This window comes from Bombina bombina, chromosome 6 (assembly GCF_027579735.1).
Source record: "Bombina bombina isolate aBomBom1 chromosome 6, aBomBom1.pri, whole genome shotgun sequence".
NCBI classification, from domain to species: Eukaryota; Metazoa; Chordata; class Amphibia; order Anura; family Bombinatoridae; genus Bombina; species Bombina bombina.
Window position 1 is genome coordinate 567,791,930 of NC_069504.1, and position 25,408 is coordinate 567,817,337.

Sequence of the window (25,408 nt, forward strand, 5' to 3'; positions counted from 1 at the left end):
TAACAAACACTTGATAGAAGAATAAAACTACAAAAAAACTCTTAACCATCTCCGTGGAGATGTTGCCTGTGCAACGGCAAAGAGAATGACTAGGGTGGGCGGAGCCTAGGAGGTACTATATGGCCAGCTTTGCTGGGACTCTTTGCCATTTCCTGTTGGGGAAGAGATATTCCCACAAGTAAGGATGACGCCGTGGACCGGACACACCAATGTTGGAGAAAAAAGTTAAAAAAATTTTGTTCAAAAAAGAAAAAAACCCTTAAATCTTAGCACCCAGGTGGGAAAGTGCTTAGCACTCAAAGGTTTAAAGCCCCATAAAATATGTTAAAGGGACATTAAACCCACATTTTTTCTTTCATTATTTAGATAGAGAATACAATTTAAAAAAAGTTTCCAATTTTCATATATTATCAAATATACTTTGCTCTTATGTTATTCGTTGTTGAAAATATACCTAGGTAGGTAGGGTGCACATGCCTGAAGCACTTCATGACAGTCTAGTGCTCCTGCTAATGTTTAACATTGTTGCAAAACTGCAGCCATATAGTGCTTCAGACACATGCACACTTATGAGCTTACATCCCAACTTTTAAACAAAGGATAACAAAAAAAAAAACAAAGAAAATTTGATAAAGGAAGTAAATTTGGAAAGTTGTATGTTCTATCTGAATCATAAAAGAAAAAAAATTGGGTTTTATGTCCCTTTTTAAGATCTGTGCATATTCTAAAAGGACTAAGTAAAAAAAAAGTTTGCATACATTTTTTTTTAAAAATTGCTGGAAAGTATTTATTTTTAAATTTATTTAAAAAATAAGCAAAATTACTTACATAGCTGTGTTTACTGGAGTAGACCGTTCCACCCCCCTTATCAGTGTTTAACATCAGAAACACAGGCATTGTATTTTAACTGAGTTCACAGCAGCTTATTTGCCTCGATTGTAAATTCCCACGGGAATAGGACCCCCAATTCCCCCTGTATTTGTAAAATTATCTTTTATTGTATTGTTTCTCCGTTGTACTTTTATCTTTGTACCCATGGGCAGCGCTGCAGAATCTGTTGGCGCGTTATAAATAAAGAATAATAGGCATGCTACAGCCGATAATGACTGTTAAAGTCTTGCATTCTATCATTTCCATGGTGGATATATATATGCAGCCATAAAAGGAATTGTGGGGAAGGGGAGTTAGAGCTGTACAATTCGGACACTTAAAAGAAAGTGTTAATGGCGAGGCACTGCAGTATAACTTTGCAGGTAAATTATTAAAGAACATATATTTTGTCTCTATCCCAACTTGTTTTATGTACCTTTTTAAATGCAGTTTGTTGCCAATAAATATGTATCGGTAATTACAAGAGTCTAAATTCAAATTTTAGAACATTTGATTAACCCTATGAAAATCAAATGCCAGTTACATACTATGTCAGAAAAGGAACTTTCTATATAACTTTCTATATATTTGTCAAGTCAAAAGCTAAACCATTGTTGTTGAATACTATTACTGTAGAGTAGGAATGTAACATTTTTGTAAGCTTTAAAGTGAATGTAAAGTGAAGACTATCACTCTTGGTCATATTATGCATCTACTAAAATAAATAGGACTTTAATTCATGATTCTTTTTTTATACTGCACCCCAATTCACAAAATCAATCTATTTACCAAGTATTATTAGCCGTGATTCCTCCGCCCGCCGTTTTGTTCATCAATGCACAAGTGATTGACATTGCAGTTTTCTAATCCGCAGTTGCACACCATGGCGTTCAGCCCCTTTACTGCAACGTCACGCGATGCTTCTGCGCATGCATTTTTAAACTACAAGAGCTATTCGGATCCAGAGCGCATCCACGACACGCATGCGCTACACAGTCACTAATTTTCAAGAAGAATACGGTCTTCATTCTGTAATGCATGCGCATATCTACTAACGATGTAGACACGCATGTGCAAATTGAGCACTCCATGCTTTAAGATACGTAATAGAGCGGGCGGTACCGCTCTTTACGTCAGTGACTGGAAAACAAGGAAGTAGAGGATGGGAGGAGTTGCTAGCAAAAACAAAGCTAAGTTATAATATAAAATTATTATATAAACAAACAAAAAAAAAATGGCGGTTTAACTAACGAGGTGTTTGTGAATTAGTAGTGAATACCAACTATCAGAAAATTTACATTCACTTTAATACCACTAAAGTCATATTTTCTACATTTGTTTCCCGATACAAATCAGATACATGTCCTTGATGACACTATATTTTTTCAAGCATATTTAGGCATGTGTTTTTTAAAGGGACACTAAAGCCCATTGTAATTACAAGACTTTTTTTGTTGTTGTCTTGATAGTTATTCTATATCAAGTCTAAACCTTTCCTTATTTGATGTCAATTTGGGCTTGCTTCTGGAGAAGACGAGGATAGCCACAGTCATTGTAGTACTATAACATGCAATGTTTTGCAGTTGTTCTCTGCTGATTTTAATTAGGGAGTTAAATTACATGAAAAGAGTACAAAATAAATAATACAAATATATGGCAAAGTTACTAGTTATAACTAAAGATTTTATATTAAAATCTCAAAGTATTTAATATCCCTTTTTAATTACTACCTCTGGTGGTGCTTAACAAGACCAGAGATCAGTTTAAGTTCTGCAAATTAGAAATTGCTCAATTTTCAGAGCTAAATTACATGCAAGATAATTTAAAAATAAAGTATGTTAAGTAGTTTCATTATGCATAACTGAATCTATTATATACAAATATCAAGGCATTTTTTATTGTCCCTTTAAGTGCAAAGGGATTTAAAATGGTATGTTTCATTGTTTTAATTATAAATGGCTTATACCGAATATAAATCATTGCAATATGTATTCATCATTTTAAAATGATTTTACATTTTTTTTTATTTTTCGTTTGTGCAATACCCATTGCTTCCTGTTACAGGAAGGGGGCTGGAGCCTTTACAGGAAGGCACATCTAACTTGATGTCATAAATCTTCTAGAGCAGTGAAAGCGAACCTTGGCACTAATGGAAGTGCCTAAGTATCATGGGAAATGTAGTTCTGAAACATCTGTAGTGCCAAAGTTCACCATCACTGTAATAGAGCAATATGAGCTTGTTTATTATTAAGTGAAAGCTAGAGAGACATGAAGTCAGGTTCTGTCCATGCTCAGAAGAGGCAGAACTGAAAGGAATATGAAACTGTGCGCCTTTAATAGAAACATTCTTAATCAAAGTAAAAATAAAAAGAAAGGGATTGTATTAAACAGCAAACAATCTTTTATTTTCTTGCAAAATGACTCCTTAGAAATTCTCATTGTCGCCACTGCCCATGGGTAGATGAGACAGCAGACATGTTTTAAACTTTAAGTTGCATTTTTGTGATTCTCTTCCACTAAGAAAGCTCAAACTACTCTAGAAGATTTATGACATCAAGTTAGATAGCCTTCCTGTAGAGCCCCCCCATCCATCTTGTAGGGCTTTCATAGGTAACAATGGACCTTGCACAAATTAAGTTAAAAAAGCAATAAAAGGAAAATCCTTTTAAAATGATTAATACATATTGCAATGATTTCTATTAAGCATAACCCACTGCTTAGTTTTTTTTTTTTTAATTTTTTTTTTTTAATTACAATGAAACAGACTGTGTTATATCCCTTTTTAAGTTATCAACATGTCTACTCACTTATCTAGCTGTAGGCAGGGGCTACACTGAAAACAAGTTACTTAAAGGGACACTCAATCAAAATTAAACTTTCATTATTCAGATAGAACATGCCATTTTAAACAACTTTCCAATTTACTTCTATTAACTAAATGTGCACAGTCTTTTTATATTTAAACTTTTTGAGTCAACAGCTCCTACTGAGCATGTGCAAGAATAAGTGTATGCATTTGTGAATGGCTGATGGCTGTCACATGGTACAGGGGGAGTGGAAATAGACATTAACTTTTAAAATTGTCAGATACAAAAATCTGCTACTCATTTGAAGTGCCTTTGTCTTGCTATCTTGCATTTGTTGATTATGCAAATCTACTGTGTTGACTGGTCCTTTAATTTTATATCTAGCCTGGGAGCAACTGGCTCCTAGAATTTTAAATCTGACTCCTAACTGTTAGGTGCCCCCCCAGGGGGGTAAGTGTCAGTGCAGGCCAAAGCCTGGGGCCTAGTGTACCACCTGAGGCATATGTAGATTACCTGATAAGGGCCCCTTAGAATGACTCAGACCACGCAGCATTATGTTCGAAAGCCAATTCTGTTTATTGCACAGTGCAAACCTTTCTTATAGTGACATACAGGGTTAAGGGGATGACACGTTAGGACCGCGTCATCTTACACAGTTATACAGAGCAAAGTACAAGGAAAAACTGGAACATGAGTTTCTCATAACAATACTTACAGAGTCATAACAAACTACCATCTGCGGAGACAACAAGGTCTCTGAACCATCTTGTTCTGGGCGTCGGGCCAGGGTACATTGGCAAGGCCGAACAGCTAAGGAAACTATCATAACCCAGTATAATAAAGTCTATTCATTACAAAATGGCTGCGAGGAACAAGATGGCTGCCGTCAGGTTCATATTACCCCTAACACCTAACTTTTTGAGGTATTCTTCATTTATCTTTATACAAATACCATTCTGTGGTTCCTAAATTTTAAACAGATTTGTAAGAATATCTATCTATATCAGCATTATTTGTTTTATATCCCTTAAGTCGGCGCTAGACAAACCCTGGTTTTAAACCCCCAAGACACCTATGGGTGCGCCCCTCTTGTTCCAGCTGGCCGCTGCTAGCCACACCTAAAATTTAGTCTGGTATGGCTTGGAGAAACTAATCCTGCAAAGCCTTCTTACCAATTCCGGGGTGCAGAATGCGTTAATCCTGCTTGTAATCACAATGTCAGCTGCCCAAGGACTCAATAACACTGAGATAGAGGGTAGGGAGACTCCAGGGCCTTGTACGTCTCTCCACATGTGTGCAATGCTGACCTGTGTTGCCTCAGTAACAATGGAGGGAGAAAGTGGACTAGGCAGTCTTGGGAAGTTTGCATGTCGATCTGCGTGTGCTCATCCACTGGAATGTTTATGGATATGCAGTGCAGCAGCCCTCCCGCACTATACACGCTGTATAGAGCACTGACAAGGCTCTAGATGCACACAGAATTCTAACAGAGCTGACTCGAGCCATGGCTAAGGGGGGGAGTAGGAGCAGATGACATAACATTGCTCAACACTGTGAGTACCAGCTATTTATCATGGGATATCCGGGGTCTCCAAAGTTCCTTCCTGTAAGTTTCTTACAGTGTTTTGCAAATGTTCCCTTGTGTATACCTACTGTCCCCAGTTTAGTTTAACATTTTATTTCAGCCCTAATACCGTAGGGCTAACACAGAAAACCCCTGCTTGTAGCTGCAAGTGGTGAGACTGGCAAGCAATTTTGTAGAATATACTATGCATTAAAGGCACATCTCTGTTTTGTAACTTATGATACATGACTGATGTATGACTACATGAAAGATTTCCAACTATTTTCCTGGCTTTTTGTATTTTTAAACAAAACCTTAGTATTGATATTTGCCGCCTTTGAATTTTCTGGCTTTTTTGTAACAGAACTAATTTAAAAATTAACTTGTGCAGAAGAGGTTACGAGTAGTCATAATGCATTTAAATGTGCAATTATGCAGGTACATTGTTCACTTTTTAAAAAAAATATGCAGGCACCAATGCATTCTTAGTTTTTCTGTTTCAAATGATTTTATATTGCAAAAAAATGTGTGTGTGTATATATATATATATATATATATATATGTTTGTGTTAAGAGGGCAGTCTATTTGTTAAAAATGCAACCCCCCAAGCTACAGAAAATACATAAAAAAAAAAAAAAACAAAACAAAGCTATCCAAAGTAATAAAATTAAACCTAAACTAATACCCCTATAAAAATTCCCCCCAAAATAAAAACACCACCTAATCTAATACTAAACTAATCAATAGCCCTAAACATGGCTTTTTGTAGGTCATTGCCCTAAAGAAATCGGCTCTTTTACATTAAAAATAAACAAAGTCCCCCCCCCCCCAACAGTAAAACCCCCCAAAATAAAAAAAACCTAACACTTATAAACCTAAACTACCCATTACCCCGGAAGGGGCATTTGTATGGGCATAGCCCTTAAAAGGGCAATTGGCTCTTTTTCACTGCCCTTAAAAGGGCATTTAGCTCTTGCAAATTGCCCAATAAACCCTAATCTAGAAAAACAAAAAAAAACAAATGGGTAAATCTTTATGTTTAGTCTTTTATATAGTGGAATTCTTCTAAATGTTGTTGTTTTATTGCACTGGTCTATCCACTGTGCTAGGTTAGGAACTGAAGCTGTCTTCCAGTTCTTTGCTAACAGCGATTTAGCACTATTTGCCAGTATGTGTAGTAGTTTTGTTTGGCAAGTGTTTAGCTTTTTAGGGGTCAGATTGAACAACCATATGAGCGGACTGTTGGTGACTGATGGGCCTATTATTTTTGTTGTTTCTTCAATATTTTTTTTATCCAAAATGGGCTTTACTTTCTGGTGACACGTTGAGTCCACAAATCCTCACTAATTACTGTTGGGAATATCACTCCTGGCCAGCAGGAGGAGGCAAAGTGCACCACAGCAGAGCTGTTAAGTATCACCTCCCTTCCCACAAACCCCAGTCATTCTCTTTGCCTCTAGTGCAAGGAGGAGGTGAAGTAATTAGGTGTCCTGATTTAAGATTCTTGTGTCAAGATTTTTTTTTTATTTGGAAGTCAGGGCAGGATTGCTCTGATCTTCCATCACAATTTTGGTATAGCTGTACTCCATGTTAGTCTCTTCAGCAGGGCTGTGGTAGCTTTAAAGCAGTTAGGAACTTGTAAAATGGGCTTTGCTGCGTTTTCCTAACATGTTGCTGCCCTGGTATAGAAAGCCTGAGTAAGTTTACTCTGTCTTTCTCTTTACACAGGTCTCTGTGAGACGTGGCATCCTCTCATACTTTGTGAGTCGTCTGACTGCCGGATGGCTAGAATGCAGGTAAGTGCCTTTTCTCCTACATTGGTGTGTCCGGTCCATGGCTTCATCCTTACTTGTGGGATATTCTCTTCCCCTACAGGAAATGGCAAAGAGAGCACACAGCAAAAGCTGTCCATATAGCCCCCCCCTCTGGCTCCGCCCCCCAGTCATTCTCTTTGCCGCTCTGAACAAGTAGCATCTCCACGGGGATGGTAAAGAGTATGTGGTGTTAGTTGTTTTTATTTCTCCTATCAAGAGTTTATTTTAAAATAGTGCCGGTTTGTACTATTTACTCTTTTAACAGAAATCTTCTTCACTTTCTGTTGTAGAGGAGTATGATTTTAGCACCAGTAACTAAAATCCATTGCTGTTCCCACGCAGGACTGTTGAAACCAGAGAACTAAAGTTGGGGGGAACAGTTTGCAGGCTTATCTGCTTCAGGTATGACCAGTCTATTTTCTAACAAGACATAGTAATGCTAGAAGACTGTCAGTTTTCCCTTATGGGATCTGTAAGCCATTTTCTTAGACTCAGTAACAGATTACAGGCTTATAAATGTTCTCTATGCTGGTTGACACTAAATCGATTTGATTATATTATATTTTTATAACATTTGGAGTGTTTTTGTGAATAAAACACTTTTGGGAACGTTTTTATTACGCCTGGCAGTCGTTTAGATCACTAAACTAGTCAGAAAGGCCCCTTCACTCTGGTATGCAGAGGGAGGAGGCCTCATTTTAACCGGTTAATTGAACTGTTAGCTCCGGTTTGCTCATTTAAGGGTTTAGAGACTTGAAATTTGGTGTGCAATACTTTCAAAGCATTAAGACTCTGGGGTGTAAATTTTCTAAAGATCGGATATTTCTTTCATAGTTTTTCCAACATTTAGGTATAAAGTGTGCTCATTTTTATTTTTTTTTTAAAATCGTTTTTATTGCATTAATAGCCTGCCTAGATCTGCCTAACATGTCTGTACCTTCAGATAGCATATGTTGTGTGTATGGAAGCCAAGGTGGTTCCCCCCTTTAAATGTATGTGCAAATTGTGCCAGGGCGTCCAAACAAAGTAAGGACAGTACTGTCACATTTAATAAGGTTGCACAAGATGATTCCTCAAATGAAGGGAGTGGGGATAGCTCATCATCCTCTCCTTCTGTGTCAACACCAGTTTTGCCTGCGCAGGCGATTCCTAGTTCATCTAGCGCGCCAATGCTTGTTACTATGCAGCAATTAACAGCAGTAATGGATAATTCTATAGCAAATCTTTTATCCAAACTGCCAGCATTTCTCAGAAAGCGTGATTGCTCAGTTTTAAATGCAGAGGATGAGCAAGTTGGCGCTGATAATTTATCTGTTATACCCTCGCATCAATCTGAGTTAGCAGTGAGGGAGGGTCTGTCTGAGGGAGAAATTTCTGATTCAGGAAAAATTTCTCAGCAGGCAGAACATGATATCGTGGCATTTAAATTTAAGCTAGAACATCTCCGCGCCCTGCTTAAGGAGGTGCTAGCTACGTTTAATGATTGTGATACTCTGGTGATTCCAGAGAAGCTATGCAAAATGGACAAATTCTTAGAGGTCCCAGTGCACGCTGATGCGTTTCCGATACCCAAGTGGGTGGCGGAGATAGTGACTAAGGAGTGGGAGAAGCCAGGTGTACCTTTTTGTTCCCCCTCCTATATTTAAGAAAATGTTCCCCATTGTCGACCCCAGAAAGGACGCATGGCAAACGGTCCCTAAGGTAGAGGGGGCAGTTTCAACGTTAGCTAAGCGCACAACTATTCCTATTGAGGACAGTTGTGCTTTCAAAGATCCTATGGATAAAAAATTGGAAGGATTGCTTAAAAAGATATTTGTTCAGCAAGGTTTCCTTCTTCAACCGATTTCGTGCATTGTTCCTGTCACCACGGCGGCGTCTTTTTGGTTCGAGGACCTAGAAAATTCGCTCCAAAAGGAGACTCCATATGATGAAGTCATGGACAGAATTCACGCACTAAAGTTGGCTAATTCCTTTATTTTGGATGCCGCTTTGCAATTGGCAAAATTAGCAGCGAAAAATTCAGGTTTTGCAATAGTGGCGCGCAGGGCGCTTTTGCTAAAATCTTGGTCGGCGGATGTGTCGTCCAAAACAAAATTGCTTGATATTCCTTTCAAAGGAAAGACCCTTTTCGGGCCAGAATTGAAGGAAATTATTTCAGACATCAATGGGGGAAAGGGCCATGCCCTCCCACAGGATAGGCCTTTCAAGGCTAAGAACAAATCTAATTTTCGTTCCTTTCGCAATTTCAGGAACGGACCGACTTCTAACCCTGCAACCCCTAGACAAGAGGGTAACGCTTCCCAGCCCAAACCAGCATGGAAACCATTGCAAGGCTGGAACAAGGGTAAACAGGCCAAGAAGCCTGCTGCTGCTTCCAAGACAGCATGAAGGGGTAGCCCCCGATCCGGGACCGGATCTAGTAGGGGGCAGACTTGCTCTCTTTGCTCAGGCTTGGGCAAGAGATGTTCCGGACCCCTGGGCACTAGAAATAGTCTCTCAGGGATATCTTCTAGAGTTCAAGGAACTTCCCCCAAGGGGAAGGTTCCACATGTCTCGCTTATCTTCAGACCAGATAAAGACAGGCATTCTTACATTGCGTAGGAGACTTATTAAAGATGGGAATGATACACCCAGTTCCAATAGTGGAACAAGGTCTGGGTTTTTACTCAAACCTGTTTGTAGTTCCAAAAAAGAGGGAACTTTCAGACCAATTCTGGATTTAAAAATTCTAAACAAATTCCTCAGAGTTCCATCATTCAAAATGGAAACCATTCGGACGATTTTACCAACAATCCAGGAGGGTCAATATATGACTACCGTGGACTTAAAGGATGCGTACCTGCATATTCCTATCCACAAAGATCATCACCAGTTCCTGAGGTTCGCCTTTCTGGACAAACATTACCAGTTCGTGGCTCTTCCATTCGGTTTAGCCACTGCTCCCAGAATTTTCACAAAGGTGCTAGGGTCCCTTCTAGAGGTTCTAAGGCCGAGGGGCATTGCGGTAGCACCTTACCTAGACGACATTCTAATTCAAGCGTCGTCTCTTTCCAAAGCAAGGGCTCATACAGACATTGTCTTAGCCTTTCTCAGATCTCACAGGTGGAAGGTGAACATAGAAAAAAGTTCCCTGTCCCCGTCCACAAGGGTTCCCTTTCTGGGAACAATAATAGATTCTGTAGAAATGAAGATTTTTCTGACAGAGGTCAGAAAGTTAAAGCTTCTAAATGCTTGTCAAGTTCTTCAATCTATTTCTCAGCCTTCCATAGCTCAGTGCATGGAGGTAATAGGATTAATGGTTGCAGCAATGGACGTGGTTCCCTTTGCTCGAATTCATCTAAGACCATTGCAACTGTGCATGCTCAAACAGTGGAATGGGGATTATGCAGACTTGTCTCCCCAGATTCAAGTAGACCAGGTAACCAGAGACTCACTCCGCTGGTGGTTGACTCAGGATCACCTGTCTCAGGGTATGAGTTTCCGCAGACCAGAGTGGGTCATTGTAACAACCTACGCCAGTCTCTTAGGCTGGGGCGCGGTCTGGGACTCCCTGAAAGCTCAGGGTCTATGGTCTCGGGAAGAGTCTCTTCTCCCGATAAACATTTTGGAACTGAGAGCGATATTCAATGCGCTCCAGGCTTGGCCTCACCTTGCAAAGGCCAGATTCATAAGATTTCAGTCTGACAACATGACGACTGTAGCGTACATCAATCATCAGGGGGGAATGAAGAGTTCCCTGGCGATGAGAGAGGTTTCCAAGATCATCAATTGGGCGGAGGATCACTCCTGCCATCTATCTGCAATTCACATCCCAGGAGTAGACAACTGGGAGGCGGATTATTTGAGTCGTCAGACTTTCCATCCGGGGGAGTGGGAACTCCACCCGGAGGTCTTTGCCCAGTTAACTCAACTATGGGGCATTCCAGATATGGATCTGATGGCATCTCGTCAGAACTCCAAGGTTCCTCGCTACGGGTCCAGATCCAGGGATCCCAAGGCGACACTAGTGGATGCATTGGTGGCGCCTTGGTCGTTCAATCTAGCTTATGTGTTTCCACCGTTCCCTCTCCTTCCCAGGCTTGTAGCCAGGATCAAACGGGAGAAGGCCTCGGTGATTCTGATAGCTCCTGCATGGCCATGCAGGACTTGGTATGCAGACCTGGTGAATATGTCATCGGTTGCACCATGGAAGCTACCTTTGAGACAGGACCTTCTTGTTCAGGGTCCATTCGAACATCCAAATCTGGTCTCCCTCCAGCTGACGGCTTGGAGATTGAACGCTTGATTCTATCAAAGCGTGGGTTTTCAGATTCTGTGATAGATACTCTGGTTCAGGTCAGAAAACCGGTAACTAGAAAAATTTACCATAAGATATGGAAAAGATATATCTGTTGGTGTGAATCCAAAGGATTCCCATGGAATAAGATAAAAATTCCTAAGATTCTCTCCTTTCTACAAGAAGGTTTGGAGAAAGGATTATCTGCAAGTTCTCTAAAGGGACAGATCTCTGCTTTATCTGTCTTACTACACAAAAGACTGGCTGCTGTGCCAGATGTTCAAGCATTTGTTCAGGCTCTGGTTAGGATCAAGCCTGTTTACAGACCTTTGACTCCTCCCTGGAGTCTAAATCTAGTTCTTTCAGTTCTTCAAGGGGTTCCGTTTGAACCTTTACATTCCATAGATATTAAGTTACTATCTTGGAAAGTTTTGTTTTTGGTTGCTATTTCTTCTGCTAGAAGAGTTTCAGAGTTATCTGCTTTGCAGTGTTCTCCGCCTTATCTGGTGTTCCATGCAGATAAGGTGGTTTTGCGTACTAAGCCTGGTTTTCTTCCAAAGGTTGTTTCTAACAAGAATATTAACCAGGAGATAGTTGTACCTTCTTTGTGTCCGAATCCAGTTTCAAAGAAGGAACGTTTGTTACACAATTTGGACGTAGTCCGTGCTCTAAAATTCTATTTAGAGGCTACAAAAGATTTCAGACAAACATCTTCTTTGTTTGTTGTCTATTCTGGTAAAAGGAGAGGTCTAAAAGCGACTTCTAGCTCTCTTTCCTTTTGGCTTGGTCAATTACTATAATTATATGACGTTACAAAATTCATTCTTTTGATGACAGGTGTAGTATATATCTTAGGGGGACCCTTAATGGATTTCTCCACTTCATCTAAATGCGGACTGTCATATCCCCTCTGAATAAATTTGTTTTTCATTTCAACCGATCTGACCTGTCGCATATGCCAACATAAATCCACCATTAGAAATGAGAAAACTGCCAACCTTCCAGTGCCAGCACATTTTATTGAGAAAGGCCACCAAATCAACCAACTTAGGTTTATGGTAATTGACCAAGCCCCTAGACACATCCGAGGGGGAGATAGAGTTAAAGATCTTCTCTACAGAGAGGCCAGATGGATCTGGAAATTGGACACTATGCACACAAAGGGGCTCAACAGGGAATTTGATATGCTTCCTTTCATTTTAGGCTCTAGTTGACTACAGTATATAGCTTTACTCAGCCCTAACTATTTTATAGGCTCGATATAAGTGCTATGTTTAGACTTAATTATATAGTATATATAGCAACTTGCTGCACTTGTTTTTAATCGGGTAATTTTTTTCACAGCAGGAGTGTAAGGGGTTAATGATAGTTGTTAAAAATGGCTAATATGTTAGGTCAGGTGTGACCTTGTTGGCTCAGTGATTGGTTACCTATGTACATAAATGTTTGATTCTTTTCATTGTGTGTTAGCTTGATAAAGTGGCAGGAGCCCCGAAACGTTGCTCAGCTTAATAAAGGCACTGTTGCCATATTTTGAATGCCACCTGAGTGTTCTTTTTTGCTATACAGTGCTCGTTAAGGCCATAAGTAAAATATCTGAGACTCAAAGACAAAGGATGGTGAGAACAGTCAAAACTAGACCACCTCCAAAGACCTACAACATCATCTTGCTGCAGATGTTGTCACTGCATCGTTCAACAATTCAGCGCACTTTGCACAAGCAGAAGCTGTATGGGAGAGTGATGCGGAAGAAGCCTCTTCTGCACACACGCCACAAAGAGAGTAGCTTGAAGTATGCAAACGCACATTTGGACAAGCCAGCTTCATTTTCGAAGAAGGTGCTGTGGACTGATGAAACAAAGATTGAGATATTTGGTCATAACAAGGGGCGTTATGCATGGTGGCAACAGAACATAGCATTCCAAGACGGACACTTGCTACCCACAGTAAAATTTGGTGGATGTTCCACCATGCTGTGGTGCTGTTTGCCCCAAGGCAGAACATAGAGTGATCTGAGATGTCATCGCAGAAAATGCAGCATGTCTGCAGAAAGAACAGGAGCTGTTAGCGCTTTAACTTTTCAGTGCTGCACCATATTAGGCTGTTCTTTTTAAACAGAGCTGTTCTCTGGCTTCATTGTATAAGTTTTTCTTAACACAGTGCATCCAGAGCAAAGTGCTGTTTGAAGACAACAATCAAATATGCAGCAGTGCTTTGATTGTTGTCTGGTTCTGAGATTTTTTGCAAGCTCGTTCCCTAGCTTTTCACATTCTGTAAAGCTGTTTTTCTCTGAAGGTAAGATGTTTATATGAGCAATGCACCTTTTTTATTACTACATTTCTATGTTAGACTAAGAGAAAAGGAAACAAATTTATTCAAGAGACATTTTACAATTGCTTTTTTTGTCTGCAGCTAATTTGCAATGCAATTTCTCCAACATAGGTGTGTCCGGTCCACGGCGTCATCCTTACTTGTGGGATATTCTCTTCCCCAACAGGAAATGGCAAAGAGCCCAGCAAAGCTGGTCACATGATCCCTCCTAGGCTCCGCCTTCCCCAGTCATTCTCTTTGCCGTTGTACAGGCAACATCTCCACGGAGATGGCTTCGAGTTTTTTAGTGTTTAACTGTAGTTTTTATTCTTCAATCAAGAGTTTGTTATTTTAAAATAGTGCTGGTATGTACTATTTACTCTGAAACAGAAGAATGAAGATTTCTGTTTGTAAGAGGAAAATGATTTTAGCAACCGTTACTAAAATCGATGGCTGTTTCCACACAGGACTGTTGAGAGGAATTAACTTCAGTTGGGGGAAACAGTGAGCAGACTTTTGCTGCTTGAGGTATGACACATTTCTAACAAGACGATGTAATGCTGGAAGCTGTCATTTTCCCTATGGGATCCGGTAAGCCATTTTTATTACATAAGAATAAAGGGCTTCACAAGGGCTTTTAAGACTGGTAGACATTTTCTGGGCTAAAACGATTGATATATAAGCATTTTTAATACTTCATAGCTTTGAGGAATTATTTTATTCTTGGGAATTATGTAAAATAACCGGCAGGCACTGTATTGGACACCTTATTCTCTAGGGGCTTTCCCTAATCATAGGCAGAGCCTCATTTTCGCGCCTCTATTGCGCACTTGTTTTTGGGAAGCATGACATGCAGATGCATGTGTGAGGAGCTCTGATACATAGAAAAGGCTTTCTGAAGGCGTCATTTGGTATCGTATTCCCCTTTGGGCTTGGTTGGGTCTCAGCAAAGCAGATACCAGGGACTGTATAGGGGTTAAATATAAAAACGGCTCCGGTTCCGTTATTTTAAGAGTTAAAGCTTTCAAATTTGGTGTGCAATACTGTTAAGGCTTTAAGACACTGTGGTGAAATTTTGGTGAATTTTGAATAATTCCTTCATACTTTTTCACATTTGCAGTAATAAAGTGTGTTCAGTTTAAAATTTAAAGTGACAGTAACGGTTTTATTTTAAAACGTTTTTTGTACTTTGTTATCAAGTTTATGCCTGTTTAACATGTCTGAACTACCAGATAGACTGTGTTCTGTATGTGGGGAAGCCAAGGTTCCTTCTCATTTAAATAGATGTGATTTATGTGACACAAAATTTAGAGAAAATGATGCCCAAGATGATTCCTCAAGTGAGGGGAGTAAGCATAGTACTGCATCATCCCCTCCTTCGTCTACGCCAGTCTTGCCCACACAGGAGGCCCCTAGTACATCTAGTGTGCCAATACTCCTTACTATGCAACAATTAACGGCTGTAATGGATAATTCTATCAAAAACATTTTAGCCAAAATGCCCACTTATCAGCGAAAGCGCGACTGCTCTGTTTTAGAAAATACGGAAGAGCATGAGGACGCTGATGATATTGGTTCTGAAGTGCCCCTACACCAGTCTGAGGGGGCCAGGGAGGTTTTGTCTGAGGGAGAAATTTCAGATTCAGGGAAAATTTCTCAACAAGCTGAACCTGATGTAATTACATTCAAATTTAAATTGGAACATCTCCGCGCTCTGCTTAAGGAGGTGTTATCTACTCTGGATGATTGTGAGAATTTGGTCATTCCAGAGAAATTATGTAAGATGGACAAGTTCCTAGAGGTCCCGGGGCCCCCCGAAGCTTTTCCTATACCCAAGCGGGTGGCGGATATTGTAAACAAAGAATGGGAAAGGCCCGGCATACCTTTCGTCCCTCCCCCTATATTCAAGAAATTGTTTCCTATGGTCGACCCCAGAAAGGACTTATGGCAGACAGTCCCCAAGGTCGAGGGGGCGGTTTCTACTCTAAACAAACGCACCACTATACCCATAGAAGATAGTTGTGCTTTCAAAGATCCTATGGATAAAAAATTAGAGGGTTTGCTTAAAAAGATGTTTGTTCAGCAAGGTTACCTTCTACAACCAATTTCATGCATTGTTCCTGTCACTACAGCAGCGTGTTTCTGGTTCGATGAACTAGAAAAGGCGCTCAATAAAGATTCTTCTTATGAGGAGATTTTGGACAGAATTCATGCTCTCAAATTGGCTAACTCTTTCACCTTAGACGCCACTTTGCAATTGGCTAGATTAGCGGCGAAAAATTCTGGGTTTGCTATTGTGGCGCGCAGAGCGCTTTGGCTAAAATCTTGGTCAGCGGATGCGTCTTCCAAGAATAAATTGCTTAACATTCCTTTCAAGGGGAAAACGCTGTTTGGCCCTGACTTGAAAGAGATTATTTCTGATATCACTGGGGGTAAGGGCCACGCCCTTCCTCAGGATAGGTCTTTCAAGGCTAAAAATAAACCAAATTTTCGTCCCTTTCGCAGAAACGGACCAGCCACAAGTGCTACATCCTCTAAGCAAGAGGGTAATACTTCTCAAGCCAATCCAGCCTGGAGGCCAATGCAAGGCTGGAACAAAGGTAAGCAGGCCAAGAAACCTGCCACTGCTACCAAGACAGCATGAGATGTTGGCCCCCGATCCGGGACCGGATCTGGTGGGGGGCAGACTCTCTCTCTTCGCTCAGGCTTGGGCAAGAGATGTTCTGGATCCTTGGGCGCTGGAAATAGTCTCCCAAGGTTATCTTCTGGAATTCAAGGGGCTTCCCCCAAGGGGGAGGTTCCACAGGTCTCAATTGTCTTCAGACCACATAAAAAACAGGCATTCTTACATTGTGTAGAAGACCTGTTAAAAATGGGAGTGATTCATCCTGTTCCATTAGGAGAACAAGGGATGGGGTTCTACTCCAATCTGTTCATAGTTCCCAAAAAAGAGGGAACATTCAGACCAATCTTAGATCTCAAGATCCTAAACAAGTTTCTCAAGGTTCCATCGTTCAAAATGGAAACCATTCGAACAATTCTTCCTTCCATCCAGGAAGGTCAATTCATGACCACGGTGGATTTAAAGGATGCGTATCTACATATTCCTATCCACAAGGAACATCATCGGTTCCTAAGGTTCGCCTTCCTGGACAAGCATTACCAGTTTGTGGCACTTCCGTTCGGATTAGCCACTGCTCCAAGAATTTTCACAAAGGTACTGGGGTCCCTTCTAGCGGTGCTAAGACCAAGGGGCATTGCAGTAGTACCTTACTTGGACGACATTCTGATTCAAGCGTCGTCCCTTCCACAAGCAAAGGCTCACACGGACATCGTCCTGGCCTTTCTCAGATCTCACGGGTGGAAAGTGAACGTAGAAAAAAGTTCTCTGTCTCCGTCAACAAAAGTTCCCTTCTTGGGAACAATAATAGACTCCTTAGAAATGAGGATTTTTCTGACAGAGGCCAGAAAATCAAAACTTCTAAACTCTTGTCAAGTACTTCATTCCGTTCCTCTTCCTTCCATAGCGCAGTGCATGGAAGTAATAGGTTTGATGGTCGCGGCAATGGACATAGTTCCTTTTGCGCGAATTAATCTGAGACCATTACAACTGTGCATGCTCAGTCAGTGGAATGGGGATTATACAGACTTGTCTCCGACGATACAAGTAGATCAGAGGACCAGAGATTCACTCCGTTGGTGGCTGTCCCTGGACAACCTGTCACAGGGGATGAGCTTCCGCAGACCAGAGTGGGTCATTGTCACGACCGACGCCAGTCTGGTGGGCTGGGGCACGGTCTGGGGACTCCTGAAAGCTCAGGGTCTTTGGTCTCGGGAAGAATCTCTTCTCCCGATAAATATTCTGGAACTAAGAGCGATATTATATGCTCTCAAGGCTTGGCCTCAGCTTGCAAAGGCCAAATTCATACGGTTTCAATCGGACAACATGACGACTGTTGCGTACATCAACCATCAGGGGGGAACAAGGAGTTCCCTGGCGATGGAAGAAGTGACCAAAATTATTCAATGGGCGGAGTCTCACTCCTGCCACTTGTCTGCAATCCACATTCCAGGAGTGGAAAATTGGGAAGCGGATTTTCTGAGTCGTCAGTCATTTCATCCGGGGGAGTGGGAACTCCATCCGGAAATCTTTGCCCAAATTACTCAGTTGTGGGGCATTCCAGACATGGATCTGATGGCCTCTCGTCAGAACTTCAAGGTTCCTTGCTACGGGTCCAGATCCAGGGATCCCAAGGCGACTCTAGTAGATGCACTAGTAGCACCTTGGACCTTCAAACTAGCATATGTGTTCCCACCGTTTCCTCTCATCCCCAGGCTGGTAGCCAGGATCAATCAGGAGAGGGCATCGGTGATCTTGATAGCTCCTGCGTGGCCACGCAGGACTTGGTATGCAGACCTGGTGAATATGTCATCGGCTCCACCATGGAAGCTACCTTTGAGACGGGACCTTCTTGTTCAAGGTCCGTTCGAACATCCGAATCTGGTCTCACTCCAACTGACTGCTTGGAGATTGAACGCTTGATTTTATCAAAGCGAGGGTTCTCAGATTCTGTCATTGATACTCTTGTTCAGGCCAGAAAGCCTGTAACTAGAAAAATCTACCATAAAATATGGAAAAGATATATCTGTTGGTGTGAATCTAAAGGATTCCCTTGGGACAAGATACAAATTCCTAAGATTCTATCCTTTCTTCAAGAAGGTTTGGAGAAAGGATTATCTGCAAGTTCTTTGAAGGGACAGATTTCTGCTTTGTCTGTGTTACTTCACAAAAAGCTGGCAGCTGTGCCAGATGTTCAAGCTTTTGTTCAGGCTCTGGTTAGAATCAAGCCTGTTTACAAACCTTTGACTCCTCCTTGGAGTCTCAATTTAGTTCTTTCAGTTCTTCAGGGGGTTCCGTTTGAACCCTTACATTCCGTTGATATTAAGTTATTATCTTGGAAAGTTTTGTTTTTGGTTGCAATCTCTTCTGCTAGAAGAGTTTCAGAGTTATCTGCTCTGCAGTGTTCTCCTCCTTATCTGGTGTTCCATGCAGATAAGGTGGTTTTGCGTACTAAACCTGGTTTTCTTCCGAAAGTTGTTTCTAACAAAAACATTAACCAGGAGATAGTCGTGCCTTCTTTGTGTCCGAATCCAGTTTCAAAGAAGGAACGTTTGTTGCACAATTTGGATGTAGTTCGTGCTCTAAAATTCTATTTAGATGCTACAAAGGATTTTAGACAAACATCTTCCTTGTTTGTTGTTTATTCTGGTAAAAGGAGAGGTCAAAAAGCAACTTCTACCTCTCTCTCTTTTTGGCTTAAAAGCATCATCGGATTGACTTACGAGACTGCCGGACGGCAGCCTCCTGAAAGAATCACAGCTCATTCCACTAGGGCCGTGGCTTCCACATGGGCCTTCAAGAACGAGGCTTCTGTTGATCAGATATGTAAGGCAGCGACTTGGTCTTCACTGCACACTTTTACTAAATTTTACAAATTTGATACTTTTGCTTCTTCTGAGGCTATTTTTGGGAGAAAGGTTTTGCATGCCGTGGTGCCTTCCATCTAGGTGACCTGATTTGCTCCCTCCCTTCATCCGTGTCCTAAAGCTTTGGTATTGGTTCCCACAAGTAAGGATGACGCCGTGGACCGGACACACCTATGTTGGAGAAAACAGAATTTATGTTTACCTGATAAATTACTTTCTCCAACGGTGTGTCCGGTCCACGGCCCGCCCTGGTTTTTTAATCAGGTCTGATAATTTATTTTCTTTAACTACAGTCACCACGGTATCATATGATTTCTCCTATGCAAATATTCCTCCTTTACGTCGGTCGAATGACTGGGGAAGGCGGAGCCTAGGAGGGATCATGTGACCAGCTTTGCTGGGCTCTTTGCCATTTCCTGTTGGGGAAGAGAATATCCCACAAGTAAGGATGACGCCGTGGACCGGACACACCGTTGGAGAAAGTAATTTATCAGGTAAACATAAATTCTGTTTTTCTGCTCAAGTCAGATGATGCAGATTTTGTTAACACAATGACAGTGGCAAGCCCTGTCATCTCCAGACACAAGTCCAGATTGTTTTATTAAAATAAGGGAAATAGTGGGCTTAGTTAGACCATTATACAACTACTGCAAAAAACAAGGTGTTAATCTGTACTAATATAGTTCAGACACTACTGATATGTTAAAGGGACAGTCTAGTCAAAATTAAAATTACATGCCCTATCTGAATCATGAAAGTTTAAACAACTTTCCAATTTACTTTTATCAAATTTTGCTTTGTTCTCTTGGTAAAGCTCATGCCCATGGAGTCAGCACCCATTGGCTAAAATGCAAGTTGTTTTAAAAAGAACTGAAATTAGGGTGAAGTCTGCAGAGGCCTAAGATACAAGAGGTAATCAGAAGTAGAAATTATATTAATATAAATGTGTTGGTTATTCAAAACTGGGGAATGGGTAATAAGGGGATTATCTATCTTTTTGAACTATAACAATTCTGGAGTGTCCCTTTAATCCAGTGTAAGACTGCACATAATAAAGCTTTGTCAGCTTAGTCAGCCAACAGATGTTTTAAAGAGTAAACCTGTTTAAATCAACTAAATGCATTTTAACACTGTATATATATTGGCTAAGTCTTTCATTGTTTACTTAATTTACATATTAAAATATACCTCTGTTTATATTTTGCAGGTAGTATTGATGAAGATGTTGTAGTTATTGAAGCCTCCTCTACTCCCCAAGTTCCCAACAATGAGGAAATCAATGTTACCTCGACTGACAGCGAAGTGGAGATAGTTACAGTCGGTGAAACGTACAGGTGCGGCATACAAATGGCATGTACACTATAACCCATTTGATGCTGATCCATTTTAGACCCTTGTGATGCAGCAGTTTTTTGTTTTTTAAATTTCCTGCATTTAAATATCCATTTTTTTTTTTAAAGTGAAGTAACAAATAAATAATACCCTCCCTTTCCCCACCCCCCCCCCCTGTCTGTCCAATCACTTTAACAAAGTTATAGAAATATATTAATATTAGAAAAGAACACTATACAAACAGTTACATTTCTGTGTAATTCTGAAACATATATGTGGTTCCAAAGCTTTTTAAACCTAGTACCCCATTGTGAAAATTGTTTGGTGGCTACCGCCCTCAATTAAATATAGTGATCTTTTATATATAACCTCAATTATTTCTTCAAGAATAGCATTATACTTTTATTTTTTATTTTTTTTGTCATTAGGAACAGAAAAAATATATTTACTTTCAAACATTAAAGGGACACAAAACCCTAATGTTTTCTTTTTAAAGACACGATGAGTCCACAGATTTCATCCTTGTGGGATATTCACCTCTTGGTCAGCAGGAGGAGGCAAAGAGCACCACAGCAGAGCTACTATATATAGCTCCTCCCTTTCCTCCCACTCCAGTCTTTCTCTTTGCCTACGTTAGTGATAGGAAGAGATAAAGTGAGGTTTTAGTTATAGATTCTTCATTCAAGAGTTTATTATTTTTAAAGTAGTGCCAGAGTATGCTGCTTTGTTCTAGGGTGTAGCTGTAATCCATATTAGTCTCTACAGTAGAGCATTCGGTGGCTTTAAAGCAATGGGAACTTGTGGGACATAATTCTCACTGCGCCTCCCATACATGGTTTGCTGCCCTGCTTGTCAAAGTCTGAGTGAAGAGAAAAACTCAGTACTTTTTATTTCCACAGGCCAATGTGAAGAGAAAATGAGGTTCTCGCAAGCCGGGTGGGTTGCCTTACTGCCGGCAGCAATTTAAGTTAAGTGCTGATTTTTATTTCTGGGAACACGCTAACAGAAAGATTGGCACTTTTCTAGTATTAAGGGACACTATATACCATTATCCCTAGGTGGGAGGACATGTTATTGGGCAGTAATTGCAGGCACTGGAAGGACGTGGAGAAGAGGCTCTAATTTAATACTAGCATCTAACAACGGCTTTATTTTACACTAACAAGCTTTCTGGGGGGCTGGTTTGTTTTCATGATAGACCGCATGTAAGGTGTGTCGCATGATCGAGGACATTTTTACTCCCCTGGACGTTATTATATGCTATAACTTTCGGGAGATTTGTTCATTTAGTGTTAGAATGGGCTTTAGTTCTCCCGGCGGCTCCATTTTTACATTTTAGCCGCCCTGGAGTTTTTAGCTTGTTACGCCCACGATGGGCGGATCTATGTTTGCACGCATTATTCCACTGCGGTGTTAGAAGCAGTTTGTTCTAAGTACGTGGCAGGGAAGCAGGGTTTATGTGGATACGCTAGAATGTTTTCTCCTGTTAAGTGTAGTCAGTCCACGGGTCATCCATTACTTATGGGATTATAACTCCTCCCTAACAGGAAGTGCAAGAGGATCACCCAAGCAGAGCTTTTATATAGCTCCTCCCCTCTACGTCATATCCAGTCATTCTCTTGCACCTAACTAAAGATAGGACGTGTGAGAGGACTGTGGTGTGTTAAACTTAGTTTTAATTTCTTCAATCAAAAGTTTGTTATTTTAAACGGCACCGGAGTGTGTTGTTTGTTCTCAGGCAGCATTAGAAGAAGAATCTGCCTGAGTTTTTTCTATGATCTTAGCGGTCGTAACTAAGATCCACTTGCTGTTCTCGGCCATTCTGAGGAGTAAGGTAACTTCAGAACAGGGGATAGCATGCAGGGCCCACCTGCAAGGAGGTATGTGCAGTAAATTATTTTCTAAGGAATGGAATTGACTGAGAAAATACTGCTAATACCGATGTAATGTAAGTGCAGCCTTAAATGCAGTAGTAGCGACTGGTATCAGGCTGATAAGTATGTATGTATACTCTGAGGTATTTCTGGGGAATGGAATTTCACTAAGAAAATACTGTCAATATTAAAGTAATATTTGAGCCTGCACTGCAGTGAAAGCGACTAGCAGCAGGCTTATTAATAACACTTCATAATTTTCAATTTTAAAGCGTTTACTGGCATGTTAATCGTTTTTTCTGAGGTACTTGGTGATAAAACTTTATGGGCATGATTTTTACCACATGGCTGTCGTTTTTTTCTGCATAAAAACAGTTTACTGAGCTTCCCCACTGTTGTAATATGAGTGGGAGGGGCCTATTTTAGCGCTTTATTGCGCAGTAAAAATTTAGTCAGTCTTCCTATTTCTTCCTCCATGATCCAGGACGTCTCTACAGAGCCCAGGGGTCTCCAAAACTAGTTTTGAGGGAGGTAATCAGTCACAGCAGACCTGTGACAGTGTGTTTGACTGTGATAAAAACGTTTATTTTTCAACTGTTATCCGTTTTGGGTATTAAGGGGTTAATCATCCTTTTGCTGGTGGGTGCAATCCTCTGCTAACTTTATACATTTTCTGTTAAAATTTGGTTGTTTTAATATATTTGGTTCATTGTTAATTCAACTGTGTCACATTTTTATGTCTCTTAAAGGCGCAGTAGCGTTTTTTATATAGCTTGTAAATTTATTTAAAAGTTTTTTCCAAGCTTGCTAGTGTTATTGCTAGTCTGTTTAAACATGTCTGACACAGATGAATCTGTTTGTTCACTATGTTTAAAGGCCAATGTGGAGCCCAATAGAAATTTGTGCACTCAATGTATAGATGTTACTTTGAATAAAAGTCAAACTTTATATGTTAAAAAAATATCACCAGACAACGAGGGGGAAGTTATGCCGACTAACTCTCCTCACGTGTCAGTACCTTCGCCTCCCGCTCAGGAGGTGCGTGATATTGTGGCGCCAAGTACATCAGGGCGGCCCATACAAATCACTTTGCAAGACATGGCTAATGTTATGACTGAAGTACCATCTAAATTGCCAGAATTAAGAGGTAAATGCGATCACTCTGGGGTAAGAACAGAGTGCGCTGATAATAGTAGAGCCATGTCTGATACAGCGTCACAATTTGCAGAACATGAGGACGGAGAGCTTCATTCTGTGGGTGACGGATCTGATCCAAGTAAACTGGATTCAGAGATTTCAAATTTTAAATTTAAGCTTGAGAACCTCCGTGTATTACTAGGGGAGGTATTAGCGGCTCTGAATGATTGTAACACGGTTGCAATTCCAGAGAAAGTATGTAGGCTGGATAAATATTTTGCGGTACCGGCGTGTACTGACGTTTTTCCTATACCTAAAAGGCTTACAGAAATTGTTAACAAGGAGTGGGATAGACCCGGTGTGCCCTTTTCACCCCCTCCTATATTTAGAAAAATGTTTCCAATAGACCCACCACACGGGACCTATGGCAGACGGTCCCTAAGGTGGAGGGAGCAGTTTCTAATCTGGCTAAGCGCACCACTATCCCGGTGGAGGATAGCTGTGCTTTTTCAGATCCAATGGATAAAAAGTTAGAGGGTTACCTTAAGAAAATGTTTGTTCAACAAGGTTTTATATTACAACCCCTTGCATGCATCGCGCCTGTCACTGCTGCGGCGGCATTCTGGTTTGAGTCTCTGGAAGAGACCCTTAGCACCGCTCCATTGGATGAGATTATGAACAAGCTTAAAGCCCTTAAGCTAGCTAATTCATTTATTTCTGATGCCGTAGTACACTTAACCAAACTTACGGCTAAGAACTCCGGATTCGCCATTCAAGCGCGCAGAGCGCTGTGGCTTAAATCCTGGTCAGCTGACGTGACTTCTAAATCTAAATTGCTTAATATTCCTTTCAAAGGGCAGACATTATTCGGGCCCGGCTTGAAAGAAATTATCGCTGACATTACTGGAGGTAAGGGCCATGCCCTGCCTCAAGACAGGGCCAAACCAAAGGCTAAACAGTCTAATTTTCGTGCCTTTCGTAACTTCAAGGCAGGAGCAGCATCAACTTCCTCCACTCCAAGACAGGAAGGAACTGTTGCTCGCTACAGACAGGGCTGGAAACCTAACCAGTCCTGGAACAAGGGCAAGCAGGCCAGAAAACCTGCTGCTGCCCCTAAGACAGCATGAAGTGAGGGCCCCCGATCCGGAAACGGATATAGTGGGGGGCAGACTTTCTCTCTTTGCCCAGGCTTGGGTAAGAGATGTTCAGGATCCCTGGGCGTTGGAGATCATATCTCAGGGATATCTTCTGGACTTCAAAGCTTCTCCTCCACAAGGGAGATTTCATCTTTCAAGGTTATCAGCAAACCAGATAAAGAGAGGCGTTTCTACGCTGTGTACAAGACCTCTTACTAATGGGAGTGATCCACCCAGTTCCGCGGTCGGAACACGGGCAAGGATTCTATTCAAATCTGTTTGTGGTTCCCAAAAAAGAGGGAACCTTCAGACCAATATTGGATTTAAAGATCCTAAACAAATTCCTAAGAGTTCCATCGTTCAAGATGGAAACTATTCGGACAATCTTACCCATGATCCAAAGAGGTCAGTACATGACCACAGTGGATTTAAAGGATGCCTACCTTCACATACCGATTCACAAGGATCATTACCGGTATCTAAGATTTGCCTTCCTAAACAGGCATTACCAGTATGTAGCTCTTCCCTTCGGGTTAGCTACGGCTCCAAGAATCTTTACAAAGGTTCTGGGCTCTCTTCTGGCGGTACTAAGACCGCGAGGCATAGCGGTAGCTCCGTACCTAGACGACATTCTGGAAGCTTGACGCTTGTATCAAACTGCCAAGTCTCATACAGAGTTAGTTCTGGCATTTCTAAGGTCGCATGGGTGGAAGGTGAACGTAGAAAAGAGTTCTCTATTGCCACTCACAAGAGTTCCCTTTCTAGGGACTCTTATAGATTCTGTAGAAATGAAAATTTAC

The 25,408-nt window shown here is 41.1% G+C and overlaps 1 protein-coding gene across 4 annotated transcripts in view; it reads left to right on the forward strand.

Moving 5' to 3' along the window:
* Positions 1–25,408, forward strand: part of RNF111 (ring finger protein 111) — a 689,804-nt gene that overhangs the window by 16,868 nt on the left and 647,528 nt on the right. For all 4 annotated transcript variants that reach the window (XM_053717530.1, XM_053717531.1, XM_053717532.1 and 1 more), the window contains exon 3: positions 20,337–20,463. In XM_053717530.1, coding sequence (XP_053573505.1) covers positions 20,337–20,463 — 127 coding nt within the window. The remainder of the gene's footprint in view (positions 1–20,336; positions 20,464–25,408) is intronic.